The 23,176-nt window shown below is 42.0% G+C and overlaps 1 protein-coding gene across 1 annotated transcript in view; it reads left to right on the top strand.

Annotated features, from left to right (window-relative positions):
* The window catches only part of klhl6 (kelch-like family member 6), a 25,500-nt gene extending 8,467 nt beyond the window's left edge, over positions 1-17,033 (top strand). Inside the window, exons 3-9 of the mRNA XM_061971188.2 lie at positions 705-983; positions 3,874-4,039; positions 6,863-7,312; positions 7,371-7,608; positions 14,314-14,516; positions 16,203-16,416; positions 16,491-17,033. Coding sequence (XP_061827172.1) covers positions 757-983; positions 3,874-4,039; positions 6,863-7,312; positions 7,371-7,608; positions 14,314-14,516; positions 16,203-16,416; positions 16,491-16,789 — 1,797 coding nt within the window. The 5' untranslated portion in view covers positions 705-756 and the 3' untranslated portion in view covers positions 16,790-17,033. The remainder of the gene's footprint in view (positions 1-704; positions 984-3,873; positions 4,040-6,862; positions 7,313-7,370; positions 7,609-14,313; positions 14,517-16,202; positions 16,417-16,490) is intronic.
* The last annotated feature ends 6,143 nt before the right edge of the window (positions 17,034-23,176 follow it).

Raw genomic sequence — 23,176 nt, 5'->3', positions numbered from 1 at the left:
TAAATAAAGTGGATTGGATTAACATTACGTTTGTATAAAATTGCTTCTTTAATCTGGATTAATGTTTTATTAGTTCACCGGTGTAATGTCAATGTCGGACTTTTTCTGCAAATATAAAACAAGATTAAACCCAATGTGGGAGGTTTGAAAATTATGATGCAACATTGCTACCTAGTGGAGCAGATGGTAAATGGTACCAATATGTTTCATCACAATCACAATATTGAAATAGTAAACATGATCATAATGAACAAAAATATGATGACATTTATATACTGTATATATATATATCCATCCATCCATTTTCTACCGCTTGCCCCGTGCTTTTTTATATTATATTATATATATATATATATATATATATATATATATATATATACATATATATATATATATAAATATATTTTAGAAGATTATTATATTAAATAACCAATAACCGTAATCTGTTATTATTCAAGCTAATTTTACAATAAACATGAACATACAAGTATTTGTAGTATTGCTTTAAAGGCCTCAGAGCATTAAAAAGGGAAGTTTCGCTGAGTGTCAGAAGAGGAAGTACGTTAAAAAAAAATGTTGCGACATGTATGTTGGAGACAGAAGAGAAATAGGAAGTTCGCAAGAAAGGAAAGCAAGACAACAAAGCGGCAGCAAGCTCGCCAGCGTAAAAACCACAAGAGTATTATGGTCTGTGCATCTTGCAGGTGTTCACAGAGGGAGAGAAGTGAGCAGTAGTTTCAAGAAGAGCTTTAAAAGATGAGCGACTCACTCGAGAAGACGACAGAGGGCCCTTTGTTGGAAGACGCGGGCTCGGAGAGTGGCAGCGAGTACCACTGGGAAGATGGAGGCCTGGCTATGGAGCTGCAGAGAGGGATGGAGAACTTACGAGTCAACCTGGAGCTTACTGATGTGACGGTGTGCGTTCAAGGACAAGACTTCCCTTGCCACAGGGCCGTCCTCGCCGCGGCCAGTCAATACTTCAGGTATACAAAAAATTATACACACCCCAAAACCAGTGAAGTTGGCACGTTGTGTAAATCGTACAAACCCCGTTTCCGTATGAGTTGGGAAATTGTGTTAGATGTAAATATAAACGGAATACAATGATTTGCAAATCATTTTCAACCCATATTCAATTGAATATGCTACAAAGACAAGATATTTCGTGTTCAAACTCATAAACTTAATTTTTTTTTTGCAAATAATAATTAACTTAGAATTTCATGGCTGCAACACGTGCCAAAATAGTTGGGAAAGGGCATGTTCACTACTGTGTTACATGGCCTTTCCTTTTAACAACACTCAGTAAACGTTTGGGAACTGAGGAGACACATTATGTACAGCTTAAGTTGTGGTATTTTAGGCTTCATAATGCACCACACATTTTCAATGGGAGACAGGTCTGGACTACAGGCAGGTCAGTCTAGTACCCGCACTCTTTTACTATGAAGCCACATTGATGTAACACGTGGCTTGGCATTGTCTTGCTGAAATAAGCAGGGGCGTCCATGGTAACGTTGCTTGGATGGCAACATATGTTGCTCCAAAACCTGTATGTACCTTTCAGCATTAATGGTGCCTTCGCAGATGTGTAAGTTACCCATGTCTTGGGCACTAATACACCCCCATACCATCACAGATGCTGGCTTTTACACTTTGCGCCTATAACAATCCAGATGATTCTTTTCCTCTTTGGTCCAGAAGACACGACGTCCACAGTTTCCAAAAACAATTTGAAATGTGGACTCGTCAGACCACAGAACACTTTTCCACTTTGTATCAGTCCATCTTAGATGAGCTCATGCCCAGCGAAGACGACGGCTTTTCTGGGTGTTGTTGATTAACAGTTTTCGCCTTGCATAGGAGAGTTTTAACTTGCACTTGCAGATGTAGCAACCAACTGTAGTTACTGACAGTGGGTTTCTGAAGTGTTGCTGAGCCCATGTGGTGATATCCTTTACACACTGATGTCGCTTGTTGATGCAGTACAGCCTGGGGGATCGAAGGTCACGGGCTTAGCTGCTTACGTGCAGTGATTTCTCCAGATTCTCTGAACCCTTTGATGATATAACGGACTGTAGATGGTGAAATCCTTAAATTCCTTGCAATAGCTGGTTGAGAAAGGTTTTTCTTAAACTGTTCAACAATTTGCTCACCCATTTGTTGACAAAGTGGTGACCCTCGCCCCATCCTTGTTTGTGAATGACTGAGCATTTCATGGAATCTACTTTTATACCCAATCATGGCACCCACCTGTTCCCAATTTGCCTGTTCACCTGTGGGATGTTCCAAATAAGTGTTTGATGAGCATTCCTCAACTTTATAAGTATTTATTGCCACCTTTCCCAACTTCTTTGTCACGTGTTGCTGGCATCAAATTCTAAAGTTAATGATTATTTGCCAAAAAAAAAAATATATTTATCAGTTTGAACATCAAATATGTTGTCTTTGTAGCATATTCAACTGAATATGGGTTAAAAATGATTAGAAAATAATTGTATTAGGTTTATATTTACATCTAGCACAATTTCCCAACTCATATGGAATTAAGGTTTGTAAATAAAAACAAAATACAATGATTTGCAAAAAAATGTCAACCTATATTCAATTGAATAGACTGCAAAGACAAGATACTTAATGTTCAAACTGGAAAACTTGGTTATTTTTTTAGCAAATATTAGCTCATTTCGAATTTGATGGCTGCAACATGTTTCAAAAAAGCTGGCACAAGTGGCAAAAAAGACTGAGAAAGTTGAGGAATGCTCATCAAACACTTATTTGGAAAATCCCACAGGTGAACAGGCTAATTGGGAACAGGTGGGTGCCATGATTGGGTATACATTCACAAACAAGGATGGGGCGAGGGTCACCACTCCGTGAACAAATGCGTGAGCAAATTGTCCAACAGTTTAAGAAAAACATTTCTCAACCAGCTATTGCAAGGAATTTAGGGATTTCACCATCTAAGGTCTGTAATATCATCAAAAGGTTCAGAGAATCTGGAGAAATCACTGCACGTAACATTGAATGCCCGTGACTTTCGATCCCTCAGGCGGTACTGCATCGAAAACCGACATCAGTGTGTAAATGATATCACCACATGGGCTCAGGAACACTTCAGAAAACCACTGTCAGTAAATACGGTTTGTCGCTACATCTGTAAAACTCTACTATGCAAAGCGAAAGCCCTTTATCAACAACACCCAGAAATGCAGCCGGCTTTGCTAGGCCCAAGCTCATCTAAGATGTACTGATGCAAAGTGGAAAAGTGTTCTGTGGTCTGACGAGTCCACATTTCAAATTGTTTTTGAAATGTCCTCTGGACCAAAGAGGAAAAGAACCATCCATATTGTTCTAGGTGCTTCGTAGTAAAAGAGTGCAGGTACTAGAGTGGCCTGCCTGTAGTCCAGACCTGTCTCCCATTGAAAATGTGTGGCGCATTATTAGCCTAAAATACCACAGCGGAGACCCCGGACTGTTGAACAACTTAAGCTGTACATCAAGCAAGAATGGGAAAGAATTCCACCTGAAAAGCTTCAAAAATTGGTCTCCCAAGTTCCCTAACGTTTACTGAGTGTTGTTAAAAGGAAAGGCCATGTAACACAGTGGTAAAAATGCCCCTTTTTACAATGTGTTGCTGCCATTAAATTCTAAATTAATGATTATTTGCAAAAACAAATCAGTTTCGCAGTTCCAACATTAAATATCTTGTCTTTGCAATATATTCAATTGAAAATAAGTGGAAAAGGATTTGCAAATCATTATATTCTGTTTTTATTTACGAATTACACAACGTGCCAACTTCACTGGTTTTGGGGTTTGTAATATTCACAATAAAAAAAAGTTTTACTTGAAGGGTGCTGCTGTGTTCAGGGCCATGTTCTGCAGTGGCCTGAAGGAGAGTCGTGAAGAGAGGGTGGAGATAAAAGGACTGGACAGCGGGACAATGCAGTCTCTCTTGCAGTATACTTACACCAGCCAGGCGCTCCTCACTCAGGAAAATGTGCAGAGAGTTCTGGAAGCAGCCTGTCAGTTCCAGGTATGACCTTCATAGAAGTGGAGTCCTAATTGTACACGTCTGATGAGTGTCACACAAAAGAACAACATATGAAAGTTCTCCCTTACAAGAAAAAACAGAAATGCTTTGTGATCAATGATCACCATGGACACCATCAGGCATCTTCTGGATTTGATTTTTGCAAGCAGAAAATAAGCACGGTGGCTCAGGGGTTAGTGTTGGTGCCTCACAATAAGAAGGTCCTGGGTTTGATATAAAGAAAAAAAAATAGACAGAAGGGGATAAGACAGAGAGACAACAAAAACAACATCAGCAAATACGATATGAACAAATAAAATACCAAAACTTACAGCAAAGTAGCAGTTATTGAAATAAATAGTAATAACACAGAAATGACAATGAACATTATTGTACTAAAATGTAACAAAAACGCCAATAGAAATAACACTATTGATAATGAATAATAATAAAAAGTTAAAGTTAGAGTACCATTGATAGTCACACACACACTAGGTGTGTGTATCAACAATACAATGGCTTCAAATGCAACAATATATAAAATATAATAGAGAAAGGGATAAAAAGAAAAAGAGCTGAACACAGATAGACAACCATACACACTCATTGTTAATTAATAATATAAATATATATTTTTTTCTCACTAATTTGCATGCTCTCAACAAAGGCGGACGCTTTCCTTCCCTCTCCCCTATTCACCTGCTTTTGCTTCTTCGTCTCGTCTCAACCTTTTTGGAGCCTCTCTCTGCACTGTTTGGCAAAGCTAACCATGGAATTGATTGACTGGTCTCTCAACGCAATTAACAACATTTTCTCAACGACAAACTTGAGTTTGGGGGAATCGGTCTGTCTTGACGGAATGTTTGCTGCTGGTTATAAGATGGACAAGTTGCGCCGTTTCCGGCCCCTACCCCCACAATTGCACTGTTGCACGACTTGAGTTTTATGTCGTCATTTGTGCCTATGTGCTTTGGCACCGCCCCTGTGGCGACCTATCAGCTTCTTGTCCTGTACCCACTGTTATATTGTATTTCTGTTACTTTGACGGTGACTGTAAACTAGGGTTGTACGGTATACCGGTATACTAGTATAGTACTGCGATACTAATAAATCATATTTGGTACTACATCGCCTCTAAAAAGTACCGCCACCCCCGCCACCCTCCTTTTTTAACGGGCATGACGACGCGTCATCGTCACCTCATGACATTGCTGGTTTGCGAGCAGACGAGCATGTTCGGCAGCGCACAATCACGGAGTACTTACAAGCAGACAGAGTGTGTAGACAGAAAAGGGAGAACGGACGCATTTTGGCTTAAAAACTAACGATAAAGGTGAAGTTATAACACTGAAACGCCCTCAAGAAGAGGTGCTTTAAGACATGGCTAGCGGCTAACGTCCAGCCCCAGTCTGCAGTATTTTAGCTACTTCTAAATCACTAATCCTCGCCTCCATGGCGACAAATAAAGTAAGTTTCTTATAAGTATTATCCCTGCAGGACGAGGAATAGCTAAACATGCTTCACTACACACCGTAGTTCACCGGTGTCACAATGTAAACAAATGCCATGGGTGGATCTACACCTGACATCCACTGTAATGATATCAAGTACAAGAGCGTATCTAGTCAATACTACTATGATTACATCGATATTTTTTAGCATCACATCTTTTTTCCTTTTTAAAAAAAATCATATTGTTTATAAACTCAGGAAAGACGTCCCTGGACACACGAGGACTTTGAATATGACCAATGTATGATCCTGTAACTACTTGGTATCGGATCGATACCCAAATTTGTGGTATCATCCAAAACTAATGTGAAGTATCAAACAACAGAAGAATAAGTGATTATTACATTTCAACAGAAGTGTAGATAGAACATGTTGAAACAGAAAGTAAGCAGATATTAACAGTAAATGAACAAGTAATAATAATAATAATAATAACTGGGATTTATATAGCGCTTTTCAAAGTACCCAAAGTCGCTTTACATGTAGAACCCATCAATCATTCACACCTGGTGGTGGTAAGCTACTTTCATAGCCACAGCTGCCCTGGGGTAGACTGACGGAAGCGTGGCTGCAATTTGCGCCAACGGCCCCTCCGACCACCACCTATCATTCATCATTCAATTCACCGGTGTGAGTGGCACCGGGGGCAAAGGGTGAAGTGTCCCGCCCAAGGACACAACGGCAGCGATTTTTTGGATGGTAAGAGGCGGGGAGCGAACCTGCAACCCTCAGGTTTCTGGCACTGTTGCTCTACCCACTACGCCATGCCGCCACAAATAGATTAATAATCAATTTTTACAGTTTGTCCTTAATAATGTTGACAAAATATTAGAATGAGAAATGACAGAATATGTTACTGCATATGTCAGCTGACTAATAGGAGCCGGTTTGTTTACGTACAAATAAAAGAAAAGTTGTCTCATATGTTCACTATTTCATGTCAGGACAAAATTGCAACGAGAAACATATGTTTAATGTACCCTAAGATTTTTTTTGTTAAAATAAAGCTTATAATGCCATTTTTTGTGGTGCCCTTTATTCAGAAAAGTATCGAAAAACATTTTGGTACCGGTACCAAAATATTGATATCGGGACAACCTTACTGTAAACAAATCCTATACTTTTTCATTTTGAATTGAGCTTGATTTTCAATAGCGTAACAATCATTCTCGAATGTAGTTGTTGAAAGATGGTTGTAATATTTATATTTTGAGAAAAAGCATTTTATGCTTCTGTTAAAAAGAGAATTCTCTATTTTTTCTCAGATGAAATGATCGTAATGAATCCACTTGTTTTGTGTTCTTTCCGTGGTAGTTTCTGCGTGTTGTGGATGCATGCGTTGGCTACCTGAGCAGATCCCTTCAACCGGAGACTTGCATCGGGATCCTCAACATTGCGGAACACCATGCCCTGCCTGCTCTGAAAGTCAAGGCTCAGGACTACCTCGTTTCCCACTTTTCCCAGATGGTCCGGCAGCAGGACTTCCCAGAAGTGTCGACGGAGTCGTTAGAGACCATCCTGCAGAGGGACGATCTGGACGTGAAATACGAGGAGTGTGTTTTTGAGGCACTCATGCATTGGGTGAGGGCCCGGCAGGACGAACGGCGTCATGTTCTGACCCGTTTGCTGTCGTACGTGCGGCTGCCACTGTTAGAACCGGCATACTTTGTGGAAAAAGTGGAGTCCGATGAACTGATCCGCAGCTGCAGTGACACCTTTCCTTTGCTGCAAGAGGCCCGTTCCTTTCACCTTTCTGGAAGGGAGGTCAGTATCTACACAAGGAATACAACCGATGATGATCTGAAGTATGTGCATCTTGCAGGTGGTGTCAGAACGAACCAAACCGCGTGCTCACCACTTCCTCTCAGAGGTGTTCCTCATCATCGGAGGCTGCACCAAGGACGACCGCTTCATTTCCACCGTCACCTGTTTGGACCCGCTCAGACGCAGCAGACTGGAGGTTGCTAGGCTACCTGGCACCGAAATGGAGGATGATTCCCAGAAAAGGAGATGGGTGGAATTTGCTTGCACCACCTTTCGCAATGAGCTTTATATATCCGGTGAGGAGGCATTTTTTACGTTCTTACACGTTATGTACACTGCAGTGTCAGGATCCCCTGTCACACTGCCTGTAACACAAAGTACACCATCAATTAAATCAGTGGTTAGCAAACTGTTTGGAACATAAAAATTGCGTTTTTTTTAAATCAAAGTGTGAAGATTAAACTTAAACTTATGGGTTTTTTTCAATATGTTGAAGCTTATGTAGCGCTTGTCTTCACAGTGTCGACGGTGAGAGGTAAGGAAAGACGAGTGTGTTTTCTTTATTGTGAATAAGAATTCAATGTTATGCAGAGGTGTACTTATAACAATTTTATGGATTAGCAGTGGAGAGTGGGGCGGGGGCACGGAAAAATGTTTTCTTCCTTGGGGGCGTAATAGAAAAAAATTGAGAAGCACTAACTTAAATAAACGTATCAAGACTTAGTGGTCATCAACATTTTTTAGTTTTGTATTAATTTTTAGTTCAGCCTTTTCTCTTTATATTATTTGCTCTATTTTTGCTGGGATTTTTTGGGGTGTTTAGTTTTATTCCGAAAATGTGCCAAAGGGGCCAAAAAATAACAAGTCGTGGGAGCAAATGGCCCCTGCGCCCTGCTTGTACAGATTGTCTTCCTCAGGGTTGAGTGAGTGATTTGACTTCAACTGTTAGCAATCAGGTGAGTAAAACTCAAGATGGCGAGAAAACACTCCTTGCCCTAATGCTCATCCTGCAGCTTTCAAAAACCAATGTTGGAAAAATATATGTACCGTATTTTTCGGACTATAAGTCGCAGTTTTTTTTCATAGTTTGGCCGGGCTCCAGTGCGACTTATATATGTTTTTTTCCTTTTTTATTATGCATTTTCGGCAGGTGCGACTTATACTCCGGTGCGACTTATACTCCGAAAAATACGGTAATAGATGAGTTCTTGAACTTTATTTCTGACGAAATGAGGACTTTTGACCATAACTAAATCATTCTTTTGGCTGATAAAAACTTTCCATCGGAATGGATTACAAAGTCGAAGGGCTTCCTGTTTGAAGTATGCCCGACGACTACACAACAAACGATTAATCACACGAGGACAGACAAGGACATCAATAAACGCAAAAGCATGCTTGAGCTTGTGTTAATGAGTTTGGGGACAATATGTTTAAGCTCTCACCTGTTGGCTTTGGAAATATCAAAGCCTCGGCCCTGCTCAAAAGAATAGCAATTGAGCAGTGAAGTTTCTGGGTTGCGGAGGACCATTGAAGCACAGTCGGATATAAATGAGAATCTAACGGCAGCTACTGTGGCTGTGAATTACCAAGTGACAGCCATGGAGTAGAGCTACACAGACCGTGGCCATGGGACTGCTGCAGGGGGTATGTGACAGGTGACGGTGCGGAGGCCTACTCAGCAGGGAGAGATGGCGTTACTCCTTCCGGCTGCCGCGGATACAGAGAGCATTCAGCCCCACACACCGGCCAAGTCACCGCCGTGGAATGTTGTCGTGAGCAATGGACTTAAAAAGCCGAACATTAATGTTACACCCAAGATGCAACCCGTACCCACTCGAGGGACCGTGAGCAGAGGAATAGACCTACAGGAATTATTGGCACCGGCACAGAGAGCCACATCAGTGATCACGACTAAGCGAGTGAGTATAATTGGCACTAAATTCTCTCCGGATGTGCATGCTGAAACTTTGCGCACTTATCTATCTGAGAAGTTGGCCAATAAGTCTGTGACATGTAGGAAGATATAATCGCATGGCTCATTTCATGTCTCACAGACTGTAAAGAAGTGGCTGACATGTACAGTCCCCAAATCTGGCCAGCTGGAGTGTATGTTAGGAAGTATTTTAAACCCCGTGGGCACAGAGCCTCTGCTAGCATTATTCCTGTGGGGAGAAACAAAGCTGTGGCTGCATCCGCAGAACCTCTAATGCATGTTGTCTCAAGTAACTGTCGCGGGTTGCGCACAAGTAACAGCGCAGGGGACAGAGCTCGATGTGTTGGGGTGGATAAACTTCTTCAAAATTGTGACATTCTATGTTTACAAGACACATTCCTCTCTAAACAGGATTTGGGGAGGTTGAATTATGTTCATGATGACTTTCACGGTGCTGGAGAGTGAACTACAGATCTCTCTAAGGGCATTATCAGAGGGAGAATTTCTGGGGTCGTGGCTGTCTTGGGGCATAAAAGGTTTGATTCTATGACTGGAAACTAACTGGTGCATTGGTGTTCAGGTCAGGATGAGTCCGTTTATAATTCTGAACATCTACACACCTAGATATAATGATGATGATTATGTGAATAGGCTGCCATGTAATAACTCTTTTATTGATGATAATTGTTGCACGGCCATTTATGTTGTGCTAGACATGAATGCTGATATTTCTGATAAGGCTTCCTCCTTTGCCAAGCACATGATCAAGATGTGTGAAGACAATAATCTGGTACTATCTAGCCAGGTATTTCTACCTGCGGACAGCTTCAATTATTACAGGAAGCCCACAGAACAACTAGCTGGCTTGATCAACTGATTTGTACTGTAGATGCTAATGCAACGCTTGAGTCTATGTAAGTACTGTAGGAAGCTACCACAACTAATCATTGCACTGTTGAGATCACGCTTGACACTGGCAGTCTCCCTGAGATAATGAGGGAGGACAATAGCGGAAGTGAGGCCAAGATAGACTGGTCTAAACTCTTCTCAGATAATGTGTTATTGTATTGTAGGAGAGCAGAGCAAAAATACATTAACCTATGCATGCCATTCTGGGTTCCAATGTCAACTGTAATGTCACATCTCACTGTGATGACCTTTGTGAAATGTACAATTGCATTGTGTATGCTTTAATAGAGGGCATCACGGTATGTGCCTCACAATACGAAGGTCCTGAGTTCAATCCCGGGCTCGGGATCTTTCTGTGTGGAGTTTGCATGTTCTCCCCGTGACTGCGTGGGTTCCCTCCGGGTACTCCGGCTTCCTCCCACCTCCAAAAACATGCACCTGGGGATAGGTTGATCTGCAACACTAAATTGGCCCTATGAATGTGAGTGTGAATGTTGTCTATCTGTATTGGCCCTGCGATGAGGTGGCGACTTGTCCAGGTTGTACCCCGCCTTCCGCCCGAATGCAGCTGAGATAGGCTCCTGCACCCCCCGCGACCCCGAAAAAGACAAGCGGTAGAAAATGGATGGATGGATGGATGCTTTACTAGAGGCCAGCAGACCTCTACTCACTCATCTTAGTAAAGCTAAAAACACTAAGCCTGGGTGAAACAGGTATGTAGCTGGCCCACATGCAGAGGCATACCTAACGGCCTGGGTTATTGCTGGTAAACCTAGACAGGGACCTGTTCTTGAGCATACAAAGCTAACCAATACTAGCTGACATATTTGTAATAGATACAAATATGTAGTGCACTTTGTTGGCAAGCCTTGAGAGCTGACTCTAAGGTGTGGAAACAGCTTGACAGCAATGTCACTGGCTTCTGGAAGGAAGTTACAAATATAAATAGGGTTAAAGCAGCATTGCCATGTAACAATAATGGTGTATCTGGTGGAGGAAATATAACTGAACTATGGGGGCAGCACTATGCTGCGCTATTCAACTGTGTCAGAAGTGAGCCATATTGTACAGGCAACAGAGGAGGAAGTGGTACACATCAGCCCCTGTGACATTTCACAAGCCAACAGGCAACTAGCTGATAACAAAGCCTGAGGGTAGCTGTTTTACAGGGTTGGTAATGCATGGTATCCTGCCAGATGTTATGCTGACAGTTATTTTAGTACCTGTCATTAAAGACAAGGCTGGTAAGGCAGGGAGTATGAACAATTATCGCCCGAGCCAGCATACTATCTAAAGTGCTAGAAAGTGTGATAATATACAGAGTTGGGGATCTTATTTGCACAGCAGACAACCAATTTGGCTGTAAGAGCAAGCATAGCACTGACTTGTGTATTTATGCTTTAAAAGAAGCAGTAGAAAAATACAAAGCACAGGGCTCTAGAATGTTGGTAGGTTTTATTGATGCATCTAAGGCATTTGACATAGTCAACCATCACAAAGTCTTCACCAAGCTGAAGCATAGGGGTGTTCCGGGTAGCATCATACGTATTCTGGCATATTGGTCAGGCAGACGATGCAGGTAAAATGGGGGAATAGTTTATCCTCTCTCTTTAGAGTTGGCAATAGTGTACGGCAGGGTGGGATTATATCACCAGGCCTATTTAGCCTGTATATGGATGACCCGTCAAGGCAGTTGAGAGACTGCAGAACATGGTGCACAATTGCGAACACCTTAATCAACAACTTTATGTACGCTGATGATTTGGCCATTATATCTCCCAGTAGTGCAGGGTTCCAATGGCTTCTTAACATATGCTCAGACTATGGAGTCAAGTTTGAGTATATTGCCACAAAGAGTATGGTAATGATATGTAGGATCAAGGAGGATCAACATCTTAATTTTCCAGGTTTCTACTTGTCTGGGCAAACCCCGTCTGTGTGCAACAATGTAAAATAAGTAGGCCACATCATCAATGACAAGCAGAGGTGGGTAGTAACGCGCTACATTTACTCCGTTACATCTACTTGAGTAACTTTTGGGATAAATTGTACTTCTAAGAGTAGTTTTAATGCAACATACTTTTACTTTTACTTAAGTATATTTATAGAGAAGGAACGCAACTTTTACTCCGCTACTTTTATCTACATTCAGCTCGCTACTCGCTACTAATTCTTATCGATCTGTTAATGCACGCTTTGTTTGTTTTGGTCTGTCAGACAGACCCACTCGACATCCATTGCTTTCGGTCTCCCCTAGAGGGGGGGGTTACCCACATATGCGGTCCTCTCCAAGGTTTCTCATAGTCATTCACATCGACGTCCCACTGGGGTGAGTTTTTCCTTGCCCGTATGTGGGCTTTGTACCGAGGATGTCGTTGTGGCTTGTGCAGCCCTTTGAGACACTTGTGATTTAGGGCTATATAAATAAAGATTGATTGATTGATTGATTCAAAGTGCCTGCCTTACTGGTGACGTTTCACTTCATTCCACCAATCAGATGCAGTCACTGGTGACGTTGGACCAATCAAACAGAGCCAGGTGGTCACATGACCTGACTTAAACAAGTTGAAAAACTTATTGGGGTGTTACCATTTAGTGGTCAATTGTACGGAATGTGTACTGTACTGTGCAATCTAATAATAAAAGTTCCAATCAATCAATCAAAAGTGTGAAGGAAAAAAGATACTTTTTTATTTCAACCGTACATCCCGTCAAAAGCCTAAAGACTGACCGCACATGAGGACCTTCCTGTCTTCACAATAAAAGTGCTGCTCCATCGCGCCTGCGCTTTCAAAACAAGAGTCTCCGAAAGCCAGCGCAAACAAGCTAGCAAGCTACGGAGTTTGACGCCAATATATTTCTTGTAAAGTGTATAAAAACGAATATGGAAGCTGTACAAATAAGATGCCAAAACCAACCACTTTCATGTGGTATTAGACAGAAAGGAGGAACTTTTCTTCTCCTCCATTTGAAAACGTGGACGTTATCATCACTACTGTCTGATTACAATCAACGCAAGTCATCAGAATCAGGTAATACACCAACTTATAATCTAGTCTTCATGAAAGAAAGGAATCTATATGTTAAACATGCTTGTATATTCATTAAAACACCTTTAACATGTACCAATCCTATATATAGAAACACCGATATCTGTGCCTTTAACAGAATGTGTAGATGCATTTTTAAAGTATATATTTTTTATTGCTGCTTTTATTTATTCATTAGATGCCTTTACTGGATATGCACAAGCACTGTTTTAATATTATGTGATAATGCCTTTTATACTGTATTCTTTGTTTTATGTACTGTATGTGATTGTATGTCTACTTGGACGTTGAAGTCTGCAATGAAGCTTGATTATTCAGCTTGTTAGCTTCCCATCGCGACTGAATGATGGTAATTCAAGACAGAAATAGTTATTGTAGGGTAGATCAAATACATCCATGCATTAAACAGTCAGCTTTAACAATCTGTTGTCGTCAGATGGATTTTTTGACTTTTTAGCACGATCAAATTATTGATAAAGTAATGGTAAATGAATTATACTTGTATAGCGCTTTTCTACGTTCAAGGTACTCAAAGTGCTTTGACACTATTTCCACATTCACCCATTCACATACACATTCACACACTGATGGCGGGAGCTGCCATGGAAGGCCCTAACCACGACCCATCAGGAGCAAGGGTGAAGTGTCTTGCTCAAGTGCACAACGGACGTGACTCAGATGGCCAAAGCTGGGGATCGAACCAGGAACCCTCAGGTTACTGGCACGACCACTTTACCAACGTCCAACTATAAAACATACAGTGGTAATCTCTGGAGTTGGAGTCAAAGTGGTAGCAAAACATTGACATACTTAGTTGTAAAACTTGTTTGTATTTCAGTGTTTAACTGACACCTTACTCATGTATGTTCTCTCAGTCAGGGGATTGTTCAAAAGGATAATTAACAAACACAAGATGTCCAGTCTTACTTCTTTATTGATGAATGAATCAATCAGGACAATAACTGAGTTTTTCATCTGCAGGCTTGTGGGCCAAATTCTAGTTTCTTCATTTGTTCCCTTGTAGATGCCAAATTTTGTCTGTTTAGTGTACTTTTTTGGGTGAAAAAATTAGGGGATTTACATTTGCTTCTGTCATGCTACTCCAGGAGGTAAAGAGACTCCGAGGGATGTTTGGAAATATAATGGCGCTCTGGACAAGTGGATCAGAATCGAGCCCTTGACAATCGGGCGCTGGAGACATAAGATGGCAGTCCAAGGCGGGAAGGTGTACGCATTGGGCGGGTTTGATGGCGTCAAAAGGCTCGACTCCGTAGAGGCCTATGATCCTTTCCACAACCGCTGGACGCAGGTAAGTGTTGATACAATTTCATTCTAAATGTTCCACAAAGCACCAACATTTACTTACCTCAACATGAGGTGAACATTGAGTCGTGGTCAAAATTTTACATACACTTTCATCTGACATCACATGGACAAACAAAAGATCTTCTGGAGGAAAGTTCTGTGGTCAGATGAAACTACAATTGAGCTGTTTGGCAACAATACCCAATCAATCAATCAATCAATCAATCAATGTTTATTTATTTTCTCCTAAATCACAAGTGTCTCAAAGGGCTGCACAAGCCACAACCACATCCTCGGTTCAGAGCCCACATAAGGGCAAGGAAAAACTCACAACCCAGTGGGATGTCAATATGAATGACTATGAGAAACTTTGGAGAGGACCGCAGATGTGGGTGTGCAATGGACGTCGAGTGGGTCTAGCATAATATTGTGAAAGTCCAGTCCATAGTGGATCTAACATAATAGTGAGAGTCCAGTCCATAGTGGGGCCAGCAGGAGACCATCCCGAGCGGAGACGGGTCAGCAGCGCAGAGATGTCCCCAACCGATGCACAGGGCGAGCGGTCCACCCCGGGTCCCGACTCTGGACAGCCAGCACTTCATCCATGGCCACCCAGCAATATGTTTGGAGGAGAAAAGGGGAGGCCTTTAATCCCAGGAACACCATCCTACCGTCAAGCATGGTGGTGGTAGTATTAAGCTCTGGGCCTGTTTTGCTGCCAATGGAACTGGTGCTTTACAGAAAGTAAATGGGACAATGAAAAAGGAGGACAACCTAAAATCATCAGTCCAGAGGATCATCAGTCCAGAGGTTGGGTCTTGGGCGCAGTTGGGTGTTCCAACAGGACAATGACCCCAAACACACGTCAAAAGTGGTAAAGGAATGGCTAAATCAGCCTAGAATGAAGGTTTTAGAATGGCCTTCCCAAAGTCCTGACTTAAACGTGTGGACAATGCTGAAGAAACAAGCCAATGTCAGAAAACCAACAAATTTAGCTGAACTGCACCAATTTTGTCAAGGGGAGTGGTCAAAAAAATTCAACCAGAAGCTTGTGGATGGCTACCAAAAGCACCTTATTGCAGTGAAACTTGCCAAGGGACATGTAACCAAATATTAACATTGCTGTATGTATACTTTTGACCAAGCAGATTTGGTCACATTTTCAGTAGACCCATAATAAATTCATAAAAGAACCAAACTTCATGAATGTCTTTTGTGACCAACAAGTATGTGCTCCAATCACTCTATCACAAACAAATAAGAGTTGTAGAAATGATTGGAAACTCGAGACAGCCATGACATTATGTTCTTTACAAGAGTATGTCAACTTTTGACCACAACTAAGTCAACACACAGACATTATTGTCCAAATACCAAGTCAAGTGAGGACCAAGACTATTGTGTCCTATCTACAGTCAAGCATGGTGGGGGTAGTGTCATGGTGCCGGGCTGCCTGAGTGCTACAATTCAATCAGGAAACATGAATTCCAGCATGTGACAATGTGAAGCAGAGCATGAGCCTCCCTTGAGAAAGGGGTCACATTGAAGTTTTCAGTTTGGAGTTCAGTGTATAGTATCGGTATACTGCAGTACAAACTGTACACGGACTACGCTAAAGTACTTCCAAGTTGTCGCTTGGGAAAATACAATGGTTGCTGAAATGTGAGGGGTCTACTGACTTTTGATGCAGGTGACACCCCTCGCGGTGGGCGTGAGCTCCTTTGCTGCTGCAAGCTTTGACAGATGGATCTACGTGATCGGTGGCGGGCCAAACGGAAAACTGTCGACCGATTTGGTTCAAAGCTGGGAACCTGGAACAGATTTGTGGGAGCTGAGGGCGCCCATTCCTGTGGGAACTAAGTGCACCAACGCAGTCTGCTTCAAGAATTGCATCTACGTTGTCGGCAAGTTGGCTTTGACGACGCAAACATTTGTTTTTGTCTTCAGTGGATGTTTGTCATCCATGGTGTTCCCACAGGTGGCGCCATGCACACCATGTACTGCTACGCCCCTCTGTCAGACTCCTGGTCCGTTGTGAGCCGTCTGGGAGAGAGGGCGAGCTGCGCCATCGCTGCCTGCAACAACAAACTCTTCATCACGGGAGGCCGAGATAACAAGAACCATGTGGTCTCCACGGTGATGTGCTGGGATGTTGATAAGGGTGTCCTCACAGAGGAATGCGCTTTGCCCATGGGTGTGTCGCACCATGGAAGCGTGACACTCCTCAAGTCCTACACGCACATGCAAAGGATAGCGTCCACGCCCGAGTCCCAGTGAGAACGTATGACGACCTTGCTTGTCCACGCTGAGAGACAAGCATTGTCACTCTTGTTATTGTGCGACAAACAAATATGTGGCAATACTGACGTAGCAGACTCCGCACAAGAAATGTGTGATAAAACAGACCTTAGGGGCCATATTTGTTGTCATGTGAGTAAAAGGTGTGTTTGCTGGATTATTCCTATTTCTTGCTAATTTTATACTCTGCTGTGCTGGCCACGATGTTAAAAATAAAATACAAATAACGACACACAATTTCATTTTGACTGCAACATTCATTGTGATATTGGACTGTTTAGTGATTTATGATTGCATCATGTATTCATGTTACTATGTCCGTTTCGGTACTCAAGTTATAAACATGTTTCCTAGTTAACCATAATCCTGATAATATCACACGTAGCCATGGTTATAAAAAATATCATGCAGACTTTTTGTTTTTTAGATTAAAAGATCTCATTACCTATCTATCAAAGTTAAAACACAAAACTCTGATATTTTGATTATCAATCAATCAATCAAAGTATATTTACATAGTCCTTAATCACAACAAGTGTCTCAAAGGGCTGCACAAGCCATGACGACATCATCGGTTCAGATCCCACACCAGGGCAAGAAAAATCTCAACCTAATGGGATACAATGAGCTGTTTAACATACTTGATAATATAAAATATAGAAATATTTCCGGACACAAATACTTTGTCATACATTGTACATTTCATTGGGAAATATAAATCTGTGTATGTACAACATGTTGCTCTGATGTACAATATAATAGTGTTCCTCTGGTAATCAATTAATTGTAAGACAAGCCAGGATTTTGAAAAAGGGAAAGCGAATTCAGGACACGTGGACAAGGAACTGTAAAGTAATGATCAGATTGAATGGTCCACCAGAACAAGCAAAGGTATTAGTGGTCAGAGACTTGAAGGAACTTGAACAATATAAATGAAAAAGATGATGATGATAAACAAGTGGAATAGTGGGGAAAAGTTCCTTGTTGGCTGTGTACTGTGTGCAGAGAAACAGTGTGGACAACCAACATGATGGAAGAACAAATGAGCTGCACAAAATTCAAGTCTTTTGACTTTCATGATCATAAATGCTATGAGTTAGAAAATAACATTGACCCAGATATTCACTTCTATCAGGAATCTAATGTGGACTGTGAGTATTATACTGAAGAACAGTTTAATTCAAATGTTAAAATGGAAGGCTTTTCTGTGATTCATTTCAACAGCAGGAGTCTTTACAGTAACTTTTCCAAAATTAAAGAGTATCTTAAACAAATACAGCAAAGGTTTACCGTAATAGCAATTTCAGAGACTTGGTTGAGTGATAGTAAGGAATTACTGGATGGATTAGAGGGATATTGTCACGTTCAAACACTGAGGACATCTATTAAACAAGACAAAAGGCAAGGAATCAAACAGAGACAGAATTCAATTTGGACTCAATATTGAGGAGAGACATGGCCACTGCACTCTGTACAGTCCTGCACCACGCTCTGACGAAGAAGGTTTTCGTCTCCTCTTTTATTCAGATGTTCAATGTTCACGCACCAACACATGTCACAGCAGGAATGGGAAGTATGTAAAACAGTCATTGTTTTCGGTCGCTTTGAAGACCAAGAAGAGGATTTCTCGGGCTTGGGCTCTTCCTGGATCCAGCTGGGGCAGGTGTTGGAGGACAATGGATAACCCCTCCCGTCTCCTGACCACAGCAACTTCAAGAGGGCAGCGGGTCGTAAATAGCGTTGACCTCGGTTACCAAATAGTTGGAAGAGAGTTTGTGAAATACTTCAGAGAGAGTTCGTTTAACACTTCAAAGAGAGTTCCTCTGGAAGTTGAGCAGATCCTGCCATCTGTCCGTGTTGAAATCACAGTGGAGTTTTACGAGCCTTCTTCCTCTTGTTAGGCCTCGAAAGACAGCATTCATCTTCTTATCAGGAACACAATGCAACACGTTTCTTTTGTGATAACTTACAAACAATTATTCCAACAGATATGAAATGTTTTGGCAAAACAGGATGAACAAAAGGGGAGGAGCATAAACTGCATAAACTTAAAAATAATATCATTGAAACCTGGGATGTGCTTAATACTATGATTAAAAAAATCTAGCAAAAAGTATTTTACAGCTTATCTGGTAAAAGATGACAACTCAATTATTGAAAATATAGAAGAAATAGCTGAGGAATTCAATACATGTTTTGTGAATGTTGGTCCAAATTTTGGCAAAAAATATTAAGTTAAATATGAATGATGAGAAAAAGTTAAAGCGTGTATCTGACATTAAAAATTCAATGTTTCTTGGCGGAGTTTGTGAAAGTGATGTGTTAGAAGTGGTAAGAAAGTTTAAAAACAATATGTCGATGGTAACAACGTGGATATGTCACTTGTTAAAGAAGTGATGGATTGTGTCCTGAAGCCGTTTACTTACCGTATTTTCCGCACCATAAGGCGCCCTGGGTTAAAAGCCGCGCCTTCAATGAACGGCATATTTCAAAACTTTGTCCACCTATAAGCCGCCCGGTGTTGTAAGCCGCATCTAACTGCGCTAAAGGAATGTCAAAAAAACAGTCAGATAGGTCAGTCAAACTTTAATAATATATTAAAAACCAGCGTTCTAACAACTCTGTTCACTCCCAAAATGTACGCAAATGTGCAATCACAAACATACATATATCAACATGGACAGAGCTGCGTGAAAAAAGCCACCCGGCCTCTTCGCGTAAACTTAAACTTACCTTAACCACTCGCTCATCTTTTCTTCATCCATCCCTTCGAGTTAGCTTTTATGATGACGCCGGCTGGAAAGGTCTCTTTTGGCAAGGTCTTCCTTTTGAATATCACCATGGGTGGAAGTTTCTGGCCATTAGCATGGCAAGCTAGAACCACAGTGAAGGATGACTTCTCATTCCCTGTGGTGCGAATATTCACCGTACGTGCTCCCGTTGTATCCACAATGCGTTCACAGGAATATCAGTTGCTGTGAAATAGTAATCCGTGTGCGGATGGAGAGATTGCGTCTTTTCATGAACCGGATCCCTGACGCTTAGTAGGAGCCATTTTGTGGTCTTTACAGATGTAAACACACAAAGGAAATGAAACGTACGGTATATCCGCGCGCTTTTTCTTCTTCTACGCGGGCGGGTGGTTGCTTACAGTAGAAGAAGAAGCGCTTCCTGTACTATGGGGGCGGGTGCTTACCTTGGCGGTTGCTTGCGTAGAAGAAGAAGCGCTTCCTGTTCTACCGGGAAAAAAGATGGCGGCTGTTTACCGAAGTTGCGAGATCGAAACTTTATGAAAATGAATCTTAATATTTATCCATATATAAAGCGCACCGGGTTAAAAGCCGCACTGTCAGCTTTTGAGTAAATTTGTGGTTTTTAGGTGCGGCTAATAGTGCGGAAAATACGGTATATATGTAATAAATCTTTATCAACTGGAACTTTTCCTGATAAAATGAAAATTGCTAAAGTTATTCCGATTTATAAAAATGGTGATAAACATATGGTCTCAAATTATAGACCTGTGTCTCTATTACCTCAATTTGCAAAAATCCTTGAGAAATTATTTGTAAATAGACTTGATAAGTTCATTGACAAACATGAGCTACTGATTGACCATCAGTATGGGTTCAGGAGTAATCGATCTACATCCCTAGCAGTGATGGACTTTGTAGAAAACGTAGCTACAGCAATAGAAAAAAAGCAACACACCGTTGGAGTATTTATTGATTTATGTAAAGCTTTTGACACAATCGATCATTCCTTACTTCTGCAAAAATTGGAAAACTATGGCATAAGAAGTGTTTCACAAGAGTGGTTAAGTAGTTATTTAAGTAATAGATCTCAATATGTGGAAATCAATAAGACTAAATCACAGCCAAGAAGAGTAACTTGTGGGGTTCCACAAGGCTCGGTATTGGGACCTAAGTTATTTATACTATATTTAAATGATATTTGTTCAGTATCTAATAAATTGAAATTTATTATGTTTGCAGATGATACAAATGTATATTGTTCAGGAGAAGACTTGAAGGAAGTGTTGAGGGTAATAGAGGTTGAGTTGATTCAGCTAAAAAAATGGTTTGATATCAATAAGTTATCATTAAATGATAAGAAAACTAAATTTATGGTGTTTAGTGGTGCGAGAACAAATCGTGAAGTAAAATTAAAATTAAATCAAGTGGAAATTGATAGAGTCTATGAAACTAAATTCTTGGGAATAATAATTGATCATAAATTATGTTGGAAACGGCATATTGAATATATAAAGGGAAAATATCCAAATCCATTGCCATTCTTTATAAAGTAAAACACATGCTGAATAAGAAATGTCTGCATATGTTGTGGTAATCTGAAATTTCCTTGCTCAGTTCTGTTGTTGTCTGCACACCATGGTCACTCTCTCTCTCATCCACAGTATGGAGTGCAGCTGGCGCAAGGCAGCAGCACACACCTGACGTAGATTAGAAGCAGCCTATTTAACCTGGCTGCTGACGGCCTGTGAGCGCCGGAACTTTGTCACTGCTTGCAAACCTGTTGATTTTGCCAGAGAACTCACTAGTTGATCGTGTACCATTCATCTAAGGTTTGCCTGTATTTTTCCTAGCCTTGTCTAGCGTTTTTAGTTTGTACTTTGTCCTTATATTAACTTCTTTCATGAAGTATGTTTTCCTAGCCTTGTCTAGCGTTTTTAGTTTGTACTTTGTCCTTATATTAACTTTTTTCATGAAGTATTTTTCCTAGCCTTGTCTAGCGCTTTTAGTTTTGTGTGTTATCTACCATCACCTTTGTTTTGCTACTTTGTGCTTCCTCCTAAATAAAAGGAAGAACAATTGTACACAACACGTCTCTGCATCCTTGGGATCCACTCCACCAAATCCTAACAGAAAAGTTCCGGCCATACTATGGAACCCGCAGAGACAGACGCCTGGAAAAGAGCATTGCAAGGCCAGGCTCAACGAATCAACCAGCAGGGGGACCAGCTAGACCACCTGAGCCGAGGTCTACAGGGACTGTCGGAGCGTCAAGACACCATGTTGGAGCGAGTCAATATGCTGCTAGCCACCGTCGTACCCACCTCGACCACCGTGCCAGACCAGGTATCCACCCAACCTACACAACCCGCCAGTACCAGCAACATGCGGCTATCCCGACCCGAACGTTTTTCCGGAGAAAAGGAAGATGTAAGACAATTCCTGACGCAGTGTGAACTACATTTTGAACTAAACGCTTCCGCTTTCACCTCTGAGCGGGCTAAGGTAGCGTTTGTCATCTCCCACCTGTCGGGCCGTGCTGGCACCTGGGCGACTGCAGAATGGAACCGTCAGACCGCCTCCAGCTCCACGTATGCAAACTTTTCCAAATCCTTGAGGCAGATCTTCCAACGACGACTCCCAGGTAGAGAGGCAGCTAGATCCCTTTTCCGGCTGCAACAAAGTTCACGACGGGTCGCAGATTACGCGATCGAGTTCCGCACCATGGCCGCCGACTGTGACTGGGGTCCCTCGGCGCTGTTGGACGCCTTCTACCTGGGTCTCGCGGACGAGATTCGTCACATGATGATCCCGCTGTCACTTCCGACGAATCTGGATGATCTCATCGAGCTGGCGGTGCAAATCGACTTCCGCCTATTGGAGGAGAAGAGGGATCGACGAGGGAGACAAGCCCCACCTAGCAGCCAATCAGCGCCTGCTAGACCTGCCATCTGCAAGATGCAAGACGGAGCATCTCGTTCCCGAAGACACCTCTCCTTCGTGGCAGATAGATGAGCCGATGCAACTGGGAGGTCGCCGACTCACCACCGCCGAGAGGGAACGCCGCTTTCGCCTCAAACTCTGCCTATACTGTGGGGCCGCTGATCATCTCATCTCCCACTGCAAGGAACTACCGCGCCCCGCCGCACGGCCACGAGTGCGCCCTCACTCGCCAGAGGACACGTCCACCAGAGGTCGCCGTTCTCCTTCGTTGGCCGCAGGCAGAATGCAACTAAAAGGTACTCTTCCTTGGCCTAACCAACAAATAGACATTTGCGCTCTCATTGACTCAGGAGCAGATGATAACTTTTTGGATTTTGAGTTCATGAGACTCCATAAGATTCCTGTTGTAAAACTGTATGTGCCCAAGAGGGTGTATTCTCTTGATGGGCGCCTATTAGCCAGCATAACCCACCAGACCCTGCCAATCAACCTGCGCTTGTCTGGTAATCATTGTGAGAAAATAATTTTTTTTATTGTGCCATCACGGTCCGCGCCCGTCATTCTGGGGATCACCTGGTTACATAAGCATAACCCGCACATAGACTGGCCTTGTTCGGCCATTATTAATTGGAGTGTGACCTGCCACACACATTGTCTTCGTTCCGCAGCAGGA

The sequence above is a fragment of the Nerophis lumbriciformis genome, linkage group LG13, assembly GCF_033978685.3.
Source record: "Nerophis lumbriciformis linkage group LG13, RoL_Nlum_v2.1, whole genome shotgun sequence".
NCBI classification, from domain to species: Eukaryota; Metazoa; Chordata; class Actinopteri; order Syngnathiformes; family Syngnathidae; genus Nerophis; species Nerophis lumbriciformis.
Note: the sequence above shows the minus strand (reverse complement) of the source record. Positions and strands in the feature narration are given on the sequence as shown.